Here is a 16,728-nt window from a genome sequence, read left to right on the forward strand (position 1 = left end):
TGGCCTTGGGAACTTTGTCCAACCGCATGGCAAGGCGCTTACACGAGTGGATATCACGGGATGCCAGTCATCATGCTTGAAGCGGTTGCGTCCCAAGATCTTTGGATATGGCATGCGTTCTTCGGTATGCCAGGTTCACATAACGATATTACCATCATAAACCACTCGCCCCTTTTCAATGATCGGGTAAATGGTATAGGACCCAAAGGAAGTTTCTTTGTAAACGGGGTTGAGTACGTGTATGGGTACTGCCTAGTTAATGGGATTTACCCGGAGTGGGGGGTTTTCGTAAAATCGTTCACAAAACACGGTACCCTAGATCCAAAGAGATTAAAGTTTAACAGGGTCCAAATGGCTGCACGTAAAGACATCGAGCGAGCGTTCGGTGTTTTGAAGAAAAGGTGGCGAATATTGGCAATGCCTTGTCGACTATGGGACAAGGATCAGATTGGAAACGTGATGTACGCATGTATCATTCTTCACAACATGATTTTGGAGGATGAAGGTAGAGCGGTCGTTACCTACTATGATGATGATGACCCCCAACCAGATAACGTAACAGTTACAGACGAAGATAAATCAACAAATGGATTTTTGATCAAGTCAAGGGATATACATCACAACCTTCGATCTGATTTGGTGGATCATGTTTCAACGATTCCTGGGTTCGAAACCGACGAAGACGACGATTCAAATGAGGAATGATTGTTTTTATTTTGATACTATGTTTTTTATAATTATTATTTATGTTTATGTAGTTTTTAATGGTTTTTATATATATATATATTTAAAAAAATATAATGATGTGGCTTGGCCATGCCACCCCAGCCACGCCCACCATACCTCTATGAAATTGGGTTTCGGTATTGGGTGCCCCATAATCCACGTGGACACACCAAACCCCACCATACCCCATAATCCACGCCCACCATACCCTACGGTATAAACTATTAAAGAATATGACCACCAATTCAAAACTATTTCAATTTGTCAAATATTCATGAATACCCCGATGCAATGTATCTATCATTTCATATTTCATATTATTTTTGAAGTTGGATTTCTAATGTCCATAGCAATATCTCTTGCTTATCCGATACTTTAATATTGGGAGGTGATATGGATACATATTGGGAGGTGATATGGATGCATCATAATATTTATGATGTTTTGAGTGTTATGACTTATGAGTTATGTCCTTATCACAAAGAGATGGTAAAAAAGAAAATTGCATCAACATAAACTCAATATGATTTGAAAAATCAATAGTTAAGCCAAACATTTATCAAGTAGCTTTTTTTTTTACTTCTTCTTCAATTCTTTTTTCTTAAACACAATAGTAGAAGTTTCATTAAAATAAACACAATAGTAGAAGTTTCATTGATTTATACGTAAACGAGCTTGAAATATATAACGACCCCTTAAGCCGAGCAAGTTTATAAGCACTTAGATTGTAGCTTTCTCAAGATTTTTGCATGTGTATCTATACTATATAATAAAAGAAACCTGATTTGGGACACATGTCATTCAATGAGGGCATTAATACTTTATTGATAAATTTTAAATTAAAAAGATTTAAATATTATATTAGAATTTTATTTTGATTATAATTAACATATTTATTTTAAACAAATGGATTCATAATTATTATATATTTTAAGCACTTTATTTAATCTTTTAATTTCTATTATATGTTTAATGATGATAATGATAATGTTTTATCTGGTTCTTATTTTTTTAAATATTTTATTTGTTTATATGGGTTTGGGCATATACTATGATGATACGGTTATCAAGTTCTCATTTAAATTTTTAAATGCATACTAGGTTATTGCGCCGTGTAATACACGGGGTGAATCATAATTATAATGTGAAATAAAAAAAGTATGTTTATAATATGATCTAAGTATATATAATATAGAGTAATATGCAGACCAAATACGAAATGAATATTGAAGTTTGTATAACCATTCATAATAATATGATATGTTATCTGTTTTAGGATTTATCATAGAAACTTAAATAAAAGAAACCTGATTTGGGACACATGTCATTCAATGAGGGCATCAATACTTTATTGATAAATTTTAAATTTTAAATTAAAAAGATTTAAATATTATATTAGAATTTTATTTTGATTGTAATTAACATCTTTTAAACAAATGGATTCATAATTATTATATATTTTAAGCACGTTATTTAATCTTTTCAAATTTCTGTTAGTTGTGATCCGTGGGCGATGATTAAGATATTGCCTTGGACCCATTATTTCAATTCCAGTTGTTAAAAACCGGACCATTTTTTATTGGGCCTTGATACAAACTTCAATATTTATTTCGTACTTGGTCTGCATATTACTCTATATTATATATACTTAGATCATATTATGAACATATTTTTTTTTTATTTCATATTATAATTATGATTCACCCCGTGTATTACACGGGGCAATAACCTAGTGTATATATATTAAAAACTTTAGGTCCCCTGAAAAAAAGGGTCCATGTCGGGTTTATGCTCGCTCTTGATGAGCAAAAGAATAATGGGCTTATTTTAAAATGGATTTTAGTGTTTAATGGGTTTAAAAATATAATATTAATGGGTTTAAGTATTTAACAAAGTATATAAATCTTTTCTTTTTTCAATATATATAGTGTGTTTTTCCTTGTAAAGTGTAGGAACTAGAAAGTGTCATGGATCATTGGATAAGTGCTTCTAATGGTTGAGATTTGATGAGTGTCATTTTTATAATATGTGTGTTTTAATTAATGATTGATTTGATTGATGGATGACATTTTGGTAATTGAGTATGTTTTAAAAAAGAAACAACCATCGTTCCCTTTTTTTTCTCGCATAATTCTCCCATATCATCTCTCCGCATTAAACAAAAATCCCCTAGAATCATAGATGAAGATGAAGAAAAAGATTTGATTGTGTCTAAAAGCTAAAACCTACTAAATCTGAGTTCAATTTTGTTTTTTTATCTAGGGACGAGAATCGGAGTTCAATTTTTTATCAAGTAGTGTGTTTTATATTGGTGATAAAAGAGAAACTGATGTACGATATACTTATAAAACACTCTGTGAAGAAATTGTGAATAAAAATTTAATATTACCAAAAACTAATAAAACACACCAAAAGAAACTACGAAGAAAAACACACTGTGAAGAAAAACACATTGTGAAGAAACTATGAAAAAAACCTCACTACAAAAAAAAAAAAAAAAAAAAAAAAAAACTATGAAGAATTGTGAAAAAAGTTAATGATACTAGAAACTAATAAAATTCAATGTGAAAAATTGTAAAAAAAAAGTTAATAAAACCATTCGCTGATAAAAACACTATTTAGAATCGGATGAAACAGTTACCACAATCAATAAATTGCCTTAGACATCGAGGTTTTGATCCGTAATATGCAAAAAAAAAAAAAAAAACAATCGGTTAAAGGATGAGAAGGATGATGTGTGGAATGTGGTCTACGTAACTGATACAGTCGTGAGTTTAACAATTAGTGTTTCCATAAAAATCTCAATTAATTGTTTAGAATTATCTCTTTCTTAAATAACTTATTTAGTCAATCTATAGATGACACATTCCATCACCATAGCACTTCCTACACTTTGTAGGAAGTGCTATAGGTTTTTCCTACAAAATATGTGTGTCTGTTTGTATAGAGAGAGAGAGTCCTCGAGGAGATCGGGCCCTGGGACGTCTCCCCCGGCCCTCATGGCCGACCATGCATATAATTGTTTTGACAACACGTTTATTGTCGATTCTAATTATTCAATATCGCATAATATTTTTTAAATACATATACAAACGACCATACGCAGATATAAACAGTTATGAGAAGAAGTCCTTATAATTAGTGGGTTGTGGTCTGACCACTCCCACGGGAGAGCCAAAAACGTTTTTGGCCGTGAATTGCAACATTTGGAGTAAACTAGAATGCAATCAGTTTTACTTAACTTATCTCCTTTACCAGACATGTACGTGAACCTTCTTCCTAACATGGCATATTAGAAAAAGTTCGCCTCAAGAACGAATTCATCAAATTGGTTGGCACTAGCATAACTGAAGACAATGTTTCGCCTTTTTTTAAGACCTCACTTAACTAAAATCAACAATCATTATCCATATGCCCACTATGTTATTTTTAAAGTTTCTAAACAGATCCCATAGTAGCATTTGATCAACCATGTCATGCAGACCATAGACGTTCAAGACATGGAAAATAACATATGTGCTAATTTTCAATTTACAAGTGTACTAACTTTTAAATTGGAATAATTTGAATAGCCCAAAAGTATCGTTCACGAATCTTATTAAACTTGTTGGATTGAGGGTACCCAATTACATGAGTTCCAATTGGTGTACCAATGGATCAACCTTGAATATAAAAAAAATACTTTAGGACACTTAATTTTTATCCTTACTAGTGGGTTAGTCCGTGCATTGCGTTGGAGTCACCGAGACTCATTTGTAGAGCGCAGTATAAGCCGACATGCTTTAAACACTAATTATGAGTAAATTGCGTTATTATATGTCCTTTAAGTTTTAGTCAAATTTCAGGCGTTGTTCTTTAACTAATACAATTACGGTGGATATCTTTTATGTTATTGTTTCTCATGAGGCGGTATCCTTATGCCTTAGCCCGGTTTATTTTTAGTCTTTTGTTTTTAACTAAAATAGTGAATTGCATTTTATGTCCTTTAAGTTTAAGCCAAATTTCAGATGTTGTCCTTTAACTAATGAAAATATAGTGGAGATAGATGGTTGGTTGGATCTTTTACAAACGACTCCCTACCAGCGATAGACCTCTGGTGGCCCACCTCATCCATAACTGCACTACCCAATTTTCCATTTTTCATGTTTGTCCTCAAATTCACCTCATCTACAACCGCACCACCCATCTACTCAAATAAGGAACAAGTAAAATGATATCCTTTCATCGGAATTTTCCCGGGGGACGTCAAATGTCGCTGATACCCTCTTTTGAACACCACAATGAGCATCCTTATGTTCTCAGGTCTCAACACCACCGTGAATCACCTCCGCTACCTCTGGTAATGGCAATTTTGAGTTTGCTAGAAATTGAGAAGATCATCGCCCTTCGCTACCGTTCATCGTCTTGACGCCACAAACCAGGGTAATTGTAACAACCCTCATAAAATTTCCCTAACCATTCATAATCAAGATCCCGGATGAACCCAATGAGAACCAGCACGAAAAACGAAAAATGGACGCGATTGGGCGAAACTTTGGCAAATGACACGTGTCACCCCCGGTCTCCACATGGCAGGCCTATACTGGTGACAAGGCAAGCCTAAGCCAGGTTGACTTCCTAGGCACGTCTTGTGAGAATCAGGGTCTCCCAACGCGACGAGCGGGAGCAGTCAGCCTGGGCTATATAAAGGCAGCCACAGGACTTTCAAATTGCACATATTCTCTTTCGAATCTCGACTTCTGAATCTCAAAAAAACTCTGCTTCGTGTATTCATGTGTTGGAAACCTTAATCACTGGTACGATACCATGTTCGATCGATCACAAAACCAACCAACGAATGCCAAAGTTCTACCTGAATAAGGCGATACTTTGTTAACCTATGTTGTGGTTTTGATCTAATGATTATCGTTAGGTTGGATTTGGTGTTACATTAATACGTGTTACATTCTCTGTATATAGGAAACTAGGACTAAGAGGCCTTAAAAACCAAAACCCTAATTTTGCAAGGTAAGACATTCATATTTCCTTACAACATGTTTTCCAAAGCCCTAAATACATTTCCAGTTTTTACTTAGTTTACAGTGATTAAATCTTTGTATTCATACGGAAAAACTATCGCCAAGTATGTGGGTTTTGTATACATTACTTGATAATCTTTGTTATTGGACAATGGGGCCAATAGTGATATGACACAGTAACAAATCTGGTCGAGTGACAAATACCCGTAAGATATAAACAAATGTAAAAACTCTTAATGTTGTAATTGTAAGAATGTATCATTTTATACAAATGAATGTACTTACAAGTATTTCCTGCTGATCAAATATTTTTAAACGTGTTTCAAGTGATTTACTATGAAAGGAAAGGAAAGTGCTACGAGGCACAACAAGCTTAAATAAGTGGCTATGTCACCTGAATAAAGAAACGTGTTTTGTAATTAAGGGTTTATCCCTATGAAAACCTTTTATGTAATTATGAGTTTTATCCTGAAAATAATGAAATGAGAACTTCGGTGTTTGAAAACTCTGATATTTTTCCTGACACGCGATCCTGATGAAATTTCCGCTGCCAAAATTTTAATAAACACCGATACCACTTGAACTGTTCACGGCTCCCATCCAGTGTAAGGTTGGGGGTTGTGACAATAGTTGCCCTTCATTGTTGATAAAGGTTGTTGAAATCGTGGTTCCCTGCCCTGTGATTTCAATCCCAGCCATCAATGTCGACGACAAACAAAAAAAGGGAAAGGGGTGTGCAGTTGTGGATGGGGTGGGACGCAAGAGGTCAATCATTCGTAAGTGTCGCCGAGAAGATGATCCAGCAAACTATCTATCTTCGTTGTAATTTCGTTTGTTAAAGGACATACCTGAAGTTTGGCTGAAACTTAAAGGACATAAAATGCAATTCACTCTTTTAGTTAAAAAGAAAACACTATATTACCCTCATATGCAAGGCACGTATCTGGAGTTAACAAAAGAAATTAATTAGGTTAACACATAAGGATACCGTTTGATGAGAAACGACAACGTAAAGGACATCCACTGTAAATTCGTTAGTTAAAAGACATCGCCTGAAATTTAACTAAAACTTAAATGACGTAAAATGTAATTTACTCTTGTTGTTGTGGTAGCTATGTAAATATTTAGTAATTATATACTTAAGTATTTAAATAAGATAATATAGTGTGATGCGGTGGCTATCACTGAGGCTCTTTTGGAGAGTGCAATTTAACATGACATTCCTTAAACATTAATTATATTTGAGTATTATTATTATTGTAAATATTTATTAATTATATTTAGGTATTGTTATTATTGTTGTTATAAATATTTAGTAATTATATACTCTTTTGTACGACAGTAATTATATTAAGATGATACTTAATTTAAACAATATTTAGTGAAAATTTTAAATAGTAAATGTAAGTTTAAATTATAATTTAAAGAATTATATATAAGATAATACTATATGTAGTGAATTAAATAAGCTTATGTGCGCCAAGGGCCTTCTGGTCCAATGACATGAGGTGATCGTTAAGGTTTGAGATCTCTAGAGGTCTCAAGTTCAAAACCTGACTCAAGGGGGATTTTCCACAATGATGGTTCCATCCATAATGGTGTTTTTGGGTGAGTCGGGTCTGAAGCATCAAATTAGTATGGATTGTTGACATCCTGTCTCAGGAAGTCTCACTCAGGTATTTGGGGTAGCTTCAAACTGTTTTAAAAAATAATCTTATGTGCACTAATGGTATTAGTTAGGAGGAGTTTATTAAATGAGGGCTAATTAGAAACTATTACATTGAGCACTTGTACCCTATGACTCGAAATAACAAGTGTCTTAAAGTTTAATTGAGATTACATCTTAGCAAATAAGAGTTCCTTTGTTAGATAATAAACAATAATAAGAATCCTGGACGATATCATACTTTTACTCAATCTAATACATCTAACTTTCCACTTGAAAGAAAAATATATCAATATTGAATGCGAAGGAAGACTTTAGACACATAATTTTTATCCCTATTAATAAGATTCATGAACGATATTATACTTTTACTCGATCTAATACATCTAACTTTCCACTTGATAGAATAATGGATTCAATGTTATATATAGAAAGAGACTTTACAACACTTAATTTTTATCCCTATAATAAGATTCATGAACGATAGTTTTACTCATTCTAATACATCTAACTTTCCACTTGATGGAATAATGGATCAATCTCGAATATAAAAAGAGACTTTTAGGACACTTAATTTTTGTCCCTATTAATAAGATTCATTAACGATATCATAGTTTTACTCAATCTAATACAAGCTTATTGCGCTATTATATCTACCTAATAGGAACATTTTTCTTAAAATTAAGATAATGTAATCAACAAACTTGGGATATGAATGTCCTCCACCCATATGTGAGATATACAAATAAGATCTTGAGAGTGAAAACTCAAAGTGGAAAAGTTAAAATGAGGGTTAGAATATGTTTTAAATTTATAGCCGATAAAATAACGTTAAAATATTTTTAAATAGGTTTTAAAAATATTATATATGTATATATAAATATCTACATATTATTCTGGATTTTTTTTAATTAGGTATTTTGACTTAGTTATTTTTTTGTAAAAGAAGTATTAGAAGCATGTAAATAGTGGAATTTGATGTGAGTATGTGACGTCGATGTGAAGAAAAGAGGTAGTGAAGTGACCATAGAGGATAACCATACCCTTCCACCCTTATATGTGATGGTTTCAAATCATAACTCATACATTACAATTCAATTCAATTCAAATACTAATAATATGTAAACGTTGAAAGAAGAAACAAAAACTTGTTGAATATGGACCGAAGTTTGAATATTGTTCTAGAAATGGCCAACGGTCTACTAAACATAGGGATATAGTAATGAGCAAGATAGAAAGATGAATTATTTTATTGATTCAAATTCAAAGAAATATATATATAAGTAAATATGCAAACAGATGTCATTTGTGGCTTTCTATATATTTATTAGGATATATCTAATAAACTCGTTATTAAAGAAAGATGAAATGTTTAGGGAGTTTCGAGAATCTGTATTCTTATCAATTTTCATTGGCTAAATGACAATTATTAATTAGTTACTAAATGACAATTATTAATTTAATTATACACTTATTATAGTTACTAAATGACAATATGAACGAGCATTGTTAAAAACTTTATATTATACACTTATTAGTTGCTAAATGACAATTATTAATTTAATTACTCATGACCTGTTTTTAACGAACATAAACATTCAAATATTTAATCGTGATGCATTTTAAAACTTTCACTAAAATAACCCAGTGAAACAGAGAAACAGAATCTGTACAATGTAAAACCTTTTTGAAAATTGCTCAAACTTTTCTAGGCCATGATTTTATGCACATGTCTCATAAATTGTCGCTTGATATGATTTTTACAAATATCCATCAACCATGTGTATTAAAATAACAAGAGTATGGCTAGCTTAAGGTCCTAGATCTTCCTCAGCTGAGAGCTTCTTGGGTATCTGCGAATAAAGAAGCACTGCTAGCCTTAACACGCGGGAGCCCCCCTCCCCCCCCCCCCCTCCCCCTGCGTTTGGACTCCGGCATGAGAGTAGGTGTGGGGTTCTCGGGAGTTAACAAAGTATAGAGAGAATAAAAGTTTAGAGAGTTATAGTGAGAAAGTGAATATCTTTCTTGACTCCATGAAATGTACATATATAGGGTGAGGTTTCTCGCCCAAGGAACAACATTCATATAGCTTAGCTTCTATTTTAGGTAAAGCTTATCCTCAATGATATTTACTTGTGCAGCTGACCTTACCCTTTTGGTGTAATTATCAGGTTTTGTGGGTCTCGAGATTTACTTTGTCCTTTTGATTTAAGGTCACATCGCGTTAACTTTTCAGTCTTGATGATTATGACGTTACTGTAGCCATGTGTTGTTAAGCTCCAAGCTAATTACGAGCTTTCGCGTGCTCACGTCATCAATATCCTTTAAATATAATGAGATAAAAAGAAGATTTTTGATCAAATGTGTGTGGTTCCGTCAATTTAATACATTATTTCTTAAATTGGAAAAGACATTTTGCATTATCTTCATATAGTACTATCCGAATTCCTTTGATTAAATTCATCATGTGTCCTTGATGTGTTGAATTCAATTATTGCAACCACACATTCTCAACCGCATTGTACAAATAATTTATTACGACATTATTATTGTATTATTATTGTATGATGTTGTCAATATCTATATCTATTTTGTCAATAATCACATAATTGTAATACTACGGTATGCAAAATAATAATCCCAATTATGGTGGAGCATAATGCAGATGTAATAAATATATTGCACATTTGCATCCACATACCAACTCTAGTTGAACTTTGTACCTTCTGATAATATAATAATAGTCCCAAATCACGTGTTCATAAAGATAAAGAAATTTGTCAATGTTTGCATGTTGGATTAAAACTATATTTTTCTAGCATCTTTATAGAAAAAAAATTTGATATATTTAAATATATAAACATATTATAATATTAATCTAAAAATAATAATTTTGTATTTCATACCATATAGATATGAACTGTGCCATCAAAATATATATTTAAGATGAAAAGTTCATTTTTCAAATAATAAAACTACAATAATGAAAGATTACTACATCATAGTTAAAGGTATACCCGTCCCAAATTCTTCGGGTTTCAGGTATACCCGCCGGGCTCGGGTATTTTTGTCATCCCTATTTGCAATGCACAGAGGCGGATGGATAATGTTGTGTAGGGATGAGGATGTAATCATGTAAACGAGTCAAACTGCTTGTAAGCTACTTGGGATCAACTTGTTAAAAGCTTGAGACAAGCCGAGCATAAACGAATGCAAGTAAAAAATAAGCTTGTTTTATAAATGAACCTGAGCCCGAGCTTCACTTATCGAGCCTAAATGAGTTTGTTGTTTATATATCTTTTGTTTATTATATACCAAATACATATTTATATAATAAATAATAAAGTTAACTGTCATTCTCGTCTCTGTGGTTTGTTCAATTATGTTTGTCCAGACCAAATTTCAATTTGTGTCATTTTCGTTCTTGACATTCTTGAAACATACCAATTACGTCCAAAAAAACTAACATTGAATCGAATAATTAGACAACCACGAGGGCAAAAATGGCAATTAACTCGTTTTTTTTTTTTTTTTTTTTTTTGGGGGGGGGAGACGGAACTGTCATGTTTCAAGAATGTTAGAGACGGATAGTAAACATCTGAAATTTGACCTAGACTCTCATAAATGGACAAACCACAAGGACGAAAATGGTAGTTAACTCTAAATAAAATTTATAAATTTATGATAACAATACTAAATAATATATGATTTGTTAAATATAAAAAAAATATATTTATAAATCTACTATTTAACTCATAAATAAATAATAAATGATAAATAATAAACGAGCTCAGCTCAAATCAAACTTACGCTTGAAAAATTACTCACAAGCCGAAAATCCAAGATCGATCTTTAGAAATAACAAGCCAAGCTCGAGCGAGTGCACTAATGCAAGGAATTGTCTACTGTCTGGGCACTTGGGCAGGATGACCTTATGTTCATAGAGTGGAAAGGAAAAGAAGCCAAGGCCCAAGAAGGCCCATCCAAAATAAGCAGCCCAGTATTTTGAACGACTACTATCAAAATATCTTCATGGGCTTCAGATTATGACGGTTGGGCCTAAATCCGCCCATATTAAAGTCCTCTTTAATTATTGTTAGCATTAGGGTTCGTTGAGCACATTCAGCCGGGTCAAAGTCAAATTTGACAAACCGGATAAGAATCAGTCAAAAATATTGACATCAGTTTTAGAGATGAGTTCGGTATCAGTACTGAAACCGAAATTCTCGAAATATGGGTATCGGTACCCGTATTGAAAATGTTCGGTACAATACCAGTACAAGAAAGCAAAATTTGATAAAACACCGGTACCAAAAACGTCAAAAAGTGGGTACCAATTCGATACTCTAAAATAATTCGGTACCGTTACCTGTACAGTACTGGTTCGATACCAATAAACCGAACCACTAAACAAAACCACATACACTAAGAAAAGTCGCACCTTCTCCACCCGTGTGTCCTTTTTTTTCATTTTCTAAAACTTTAACTTAAAACATTATATATTCATCGTCCATCACAATTCTTTCTTTCAGCTTCACAATCATCACAATCCCTTTACAGCTATCATTCACTTGTTTTCTTCGTCAATTTAATCAGGTATATATCTACAGTAATCACCTTTTCTTTTCCACTCAATCATTAGTTATTGATTCTGTATACAACTCATCCTTATTTGTTCTTGTTTGTAACTTCTTGTTAATTGTTAATATATAGGTGTTCTATAATATATATATAATATAAATATAATATAAGCATATATGCAGGTATATATACAGGTATTGATGTGCAAAGGTTCAAATTCAAAAGATAAATTTGGTTTACAAATTCAATAATGGAAGAAAATAAAATTATGGGTTTGTTCAAACCCTCGATTCTGCTAGAATTAGCAGCTTCCGATGATGTTTTTCGGTTCGAATCTTTGTCGGAAACAAACAAAATTAATCTAAATGATGCTGGTTTCTGGTACGGAAGAAAAAACGCGTGTAACAAGATGGGGTTTAACGAACGAACTCCGTTAATGATTGCAGCATTGTACGGAAGCATCAATGTCTTGAAATACATAATCCGTACTCAAAAAGTTGATGTTAACAAAATTTCTGATTCTGACGGTGCGGCCGCGCTGCACTGCGCGGCCGCAGGGGGGTCTTTGTGTTCTGTCGAAACTGTGAAGTTGTTAGTCGAGGCTGGTGCGGATTCGGGTTTAACGGATGGTAATGGGAAGAAACCGGTGGATTTGATTGCTCGTGGGGTTAGATCGTCGAAACGAAAAGCGTTGGTGATGTTGTTTAGTGGTTTGAATGTAAGTGAAGAGGAAATTGAAGAGGCGGAAATTGTTGTAACGAAAAGAGAGTACCCGGTTGATGTGTTGTTACCGGATATAAACGATGGTGTTTATGGTACGGATGAGTTTCGGATGTATGTGTTTAAGGTGCAACCGTGTTCGAGGGCTTATTCGCATGATTGGACTGAATGTCCGTTTGTTCATCCGGGTGAGAACGCTAGACGACGTGATCCGAGGAAGTACCAGTATAGTTGTGTGCCGTGTTTGGAGTTTCGTAGAGGAAGTTGCGTAAAAGGGGATAATTGCGAGTATGCGCACGGGGTGTTTGAGTCGTGGCTTCACCCGGCTCAATACAGGACACGTTTGTGTAAAGATGAGACTGGGTGTGCGCGAAAAGTATGTTTTTTCGCACACAAAGTGGAGGAGTTAAGACCTTTGTATGCTTCGACCGGGTCAGGTGTCCCGTCGCAAAAGTCGGGTTCTGCTGGCCCGGTCGAAATGGGCTCCATGAGCCCGTTAGGTCTTGGATCAACTCCACCCATGTCACCATCTATTGGTCCCGTAAACGGGAACATATGGCCGAACAAATTCGTTCACGTAACGCCACCCGCGTTACAACTTCCCGGTAGCCGTTTAAAGACATCTTTAAACGCTAGAGATTTAAACATGGAACTTGAGTTGCTACAAAGGCAACAAATAATTGATGATTTCTCAACTAACCGTTACAACCCGAATGTATTTGATGAAACTTTCGGTTCGCCATCTCGACAACAAATCCGATCAACCTACCCGTTGTCTCCGGGAATGCAACCCGCAAGTTACGGGTTTGATTCATCGGGTGCGGTTGCACAAGTAATGATGAACTCGAGGTCGAGTTCTTTCGCCAAACAGCGAAGCCAGAGTTTCATTGACCGCGGACTAGGAACTGCAATGAGTCCGCGGTCAATGGGGCGAACCTCGGAATGGGGTTCGCCTGATGGGAAGGTGGACTGGGGCTTCAACAATGAAGATGCTAGTAAGTTTAGAAAATCAGCATCTTTTGGGTTCAAAAGTGGGAATTTGGATTCACCCATGAAGGGAAATCATGAACCGGATGACTCATGGGCTGGACTATACATAGAGCAAGAACAACTTATTGTATGAGGATTAAAGGCTTCGTTAATTCTTTGATAATTCTTGATTACATATATTTCATTGAAATTGATTAACTTAGAACATGAAGAGGTCAAGTGTTTATTATTATTATTATTATTATTATTATTATTTTTTTGAATAATTTGATGTAATATGTTATTCATAATTGATTAATGATTGATTAATTTCCCAACTGAGAGTTTATTTTTTTTATTTTTCATACCAATTTTTTAAGATGATAGTGTATGAAAGTTGGCCAAATTTCCATGTTTGCAGCTTTATACTTTAAACATCGTCTATAATTGAAAATATAAAGCTTTATAATTGAACTTTTTTTATTTGTAAGTTGTGTTATTAAAAAAGTGAAAGATACTCTTTCGTTAATTTGTAAAACCTTAATATTCTATAATTTTTCTCTAAACAAACTACCAAAAAGTTGTATTATTATTCTATATTTTTCCTCTAAACAAACTACCAAAAAGTTGTATTATTATTCTATATGGTATTAAAAAAGTATCTAACTCCTTAGGGTGTAAGGGGTGCTCACCTCTTAGGTGAGTCCCCCCTTTTACACACAACCAACCACAAAGTGCCATGTCAACTCCCCTCTAACACTCCCCTAATACCCATTTTTTATGGCGGCACTCCCCTATTAGGTGAGTTCAAAATTATTATTTTTTTTTTTTTGTAAAATTATGGATGTTTATAAATTAAATAAAAGACATTTCATTAAATTTAAAAAAAAAAATACATTCAAAGTAGAAAATAAAAAACACATTCAAAGTAGAAAATAAAAATTACATTAAAACTAGAAAACTAAAATTTTAGAAATCGCATGGCCACCCGTACTTGTTAGCGATTTCTCGCTTTCGGGCGAGGATGATCGGCAACATACTTGGCGGAACATCATCGTGCGGCTTAAGGAATGTTTTCATATCTCGATCGTAATTGTAGTTTTTCATCGTCTCGAGTTGTGCCGATATGAGCTCGCGAGCCTCCGACTCTCTTTTTTTCCTCAATTCGATCGCCTCCAATTCTACCGCTTGCTTCGCTTCTTTCATGGCGGTGTACACTTTGAATTGTGCCGCCAACTCGGCCGAGCTTCCCTCGGACGATGTAGCTTGACGCTTGTCTCGCCGTTGTGCTCTTTGTGGCGAGGGATCTTCGTTCATATCCGGTATCGAAAGGTCCACGTCAACGGGCTTTCTTTTATGTGCCGAACCTTCACCTTCCTCACCCATCAATGGGACTTGGGCCCATTTCTCGTGTCTTCGAACGACCTCCCACGCCTCGATGTGTTGAAAACCGCTTGGAAATCTTTCTTTAAATTCTTTTAACGCGACTTTCATCACGTCGAGATCCTTACATCCGCTTCCTCGTGTGCGATCCTACATGTTATAAAATAAAAAAAAATAGAAAGTGTTAAAAAAGTATGAACTTAGAAAAAAAATTAAAAATATGCAATGTTAAAAAAAATATAATTTTTACCGCTTGTTGGTATAGGCCGTTGAAAAAGTTTATTTTCGCATGCATCGGGTTCCATTTAGACCGTACTTGATGAACGGTCCGGTTACTTCCACCGATAGTTTTGTTAAAATGCTCTAAAATTTTACCCCAAAAACTTTCGCGACTTTGTTGATTGCCCTTTTTTTTGTTGGTAGAACAATGTACCCACGCCTTCGCCAACGCCTCTTCTTGTTCTTTTGTCCATTTTTCGCTCACCGTTTTCCCTTTTTTTTCTCGAGCCTCATCTTCTTCGTTGCCCGCGTCTTCGTCCACATTATATTCATCTTCCTCGTCGTCGTCGCCCAAATTTTGAGTTTCGGGCACTACCTCATCGTCCTCGTCGTCGTGAATAGGTAGAGGACGTTCGACATTTCCTCGTGTAGAAGGAACTTGTGGAGAACGATAAGCATATGGGTCGAAGGCGGGGGATTGAGGAGGAGCGTCCATTGATAACAAATTTTGAAAATAGCCGAAATTGGGTTGTTGGGTGTTGTAAAACGAGGGGTGTGTAGGTTGTTGGAAAAAAAACGGGGGTTGTGAAGTGTATCCGAAAGGGGGTTGTGGTTGAGCATTTGCACCGCTCGAACCATCTCGAGACGGTTTCGAGACCCGTCCCTTAGTTTATTTCTTGGCCTCGCGGGGTCGGTTCTCCATTGCTCGGTGTATAAAAAATAAAAAGTGAAGGGGGTTTGGTTGGAGAGTATAAAAAATAAAAAGTGAAGTGGGTGTGGTTGGAGAGTTTAAAAAATGTGTGAGAATGAGATGGTTTGAGTATAAAAAAATTGTGAGAATGAGATGGTTATTTATATTAGTTTAAAAAAAGTGAATTTTTTTTTTATAAAATTCGACCGTTACATTCCGACCGTTCCTCATTTTTCGTGCCTTTTCACTCGGTGAACCCACACCCAAAACCCACCCCGAATCGGGACCCCGCGGTGATGGCGGCGGTGTTCCCGATCGGGGAAACGCCTCACCGAATCACCTCCCCGAGGACACCCCGTACACCCTTATAATATATTAAAAAAAACACAGGTTTCGCGAGTTACATAAGTTTATAAGTTTGAGATGCTTTAGATTATATTTTTAAAAGAACCATTAGCTTTCGGTTGTAAAAGTAAGCTTAATTCACTTTTAATAATTTTTAAAATAAATGGATTTTTAATTAAATAAATTATTTGTTCATTCTTGAGTTAACGTTATTTATCAAATAGTCAACAAATGACAGCTTTAAATACAACTACAATTCGTAGCTATAACTACATTTGACTTTAGAAAGGGTGCTACTTTCTACACCCTCCTATTTACTTTTTTCACCCCCCTCCTCTCACATATTTATAGGTGGGGCCTGCGTGGGACCGACAGTTTTCCTCTCACAAAGGGGGGTGTAATCAGGAAGG

General features: G+C 34.7%; 2 protein-coding genes across 2 annotated transcripts; one reads left to right on the forward strand and one right to left on the reverse strand.

Moving 5' to 3' along the window:
* The first annotated feature begins 11,871 nt into the window (after nucleotides 1–11,871).
* On the forward strand, nucleotides 11,872–13,908 carry LOC110868971 (zinc finger CCCH domain-containing protein 29). Its single transcript, XM_022118258.2, has 2 exons — nucleotides 11,872–12,006; nucleotides 12,174–13,908. Exon 2 carries the CDS (start codon nucleotides 12,242–12,244, stop codon nucleotides 13,832–13,834), a length of 1,593 nt encoding a protein of 530 aa, XP_021973950.1. The 5' UTR covers nucleotides 11,872–12,006; nucleotides 12,174–12,241; the 3' UTR covers nucleotides 13,835–13,908.
* A 655-nt stretch (nucleotides 13,909–14,563) lies between these two features.
* On the reverse strand, nucleotides 14,564–15,864 carry LOC118480490. The gene is made up of 2 exons (XM_035975389.1): nucleotides 15,314–15,864; nucleotides 14,564–15,213 (listed from the first exon to the last, which is right to left on the reverse strand). Exons 1-2 carry the CDS (start codon nucleotides 15,776–15,778, stop codon nucleotides 14,650–14,652), a joined length of 1,029 nt encoding a protein of 342 aa, XP_035831282.1. The 5' UTR covers nucleotides 15,779–15,864; the 3' UTR covers nucleotides 14,564–14,649.
* Between the last annotated feature and the right edge of the window lie 864 nt (nucleotides 15,865–16,728).

The sequence above is a fragment of the Helianthus annuus genome, chromosome 7 (assembly GCF_002127325.2).
Source record: "Helianthus annuus cultivar XRQ/B chromosome 7, HanXRQr2.0-SUNRISE, whole genome shotgun sequence".
Lineage (NCBI taxonomy): Eukaryota > Viridiplantae > Streptophyta > Magnoliopsida > Asterales > Asteraceae > Helianthus > Helianthus annuus.

Coding starts and splice junctions, on each gene's coding strand:
- LOC110868971 (XM_022118258.2), top strand. CDS start 12,242: ATGGAAGAAAATAAAATTATGGGTTTGTTCAAACCCTCGATTCTGCTA.
- LOC118480490 (XM_035975389.1), bottom strand. CDS start 15,778: ATGGACGCTCCTCCTCAATCCCCCGCCTTCGACCCATATGCTTATCGT. Junction 15,214..15,313: donor ACGGCCTATACCAACAAGCG/GTAAAAATTATA, acceptor TATAACATGTAG/GATCGCACACGAGGAAGCGG.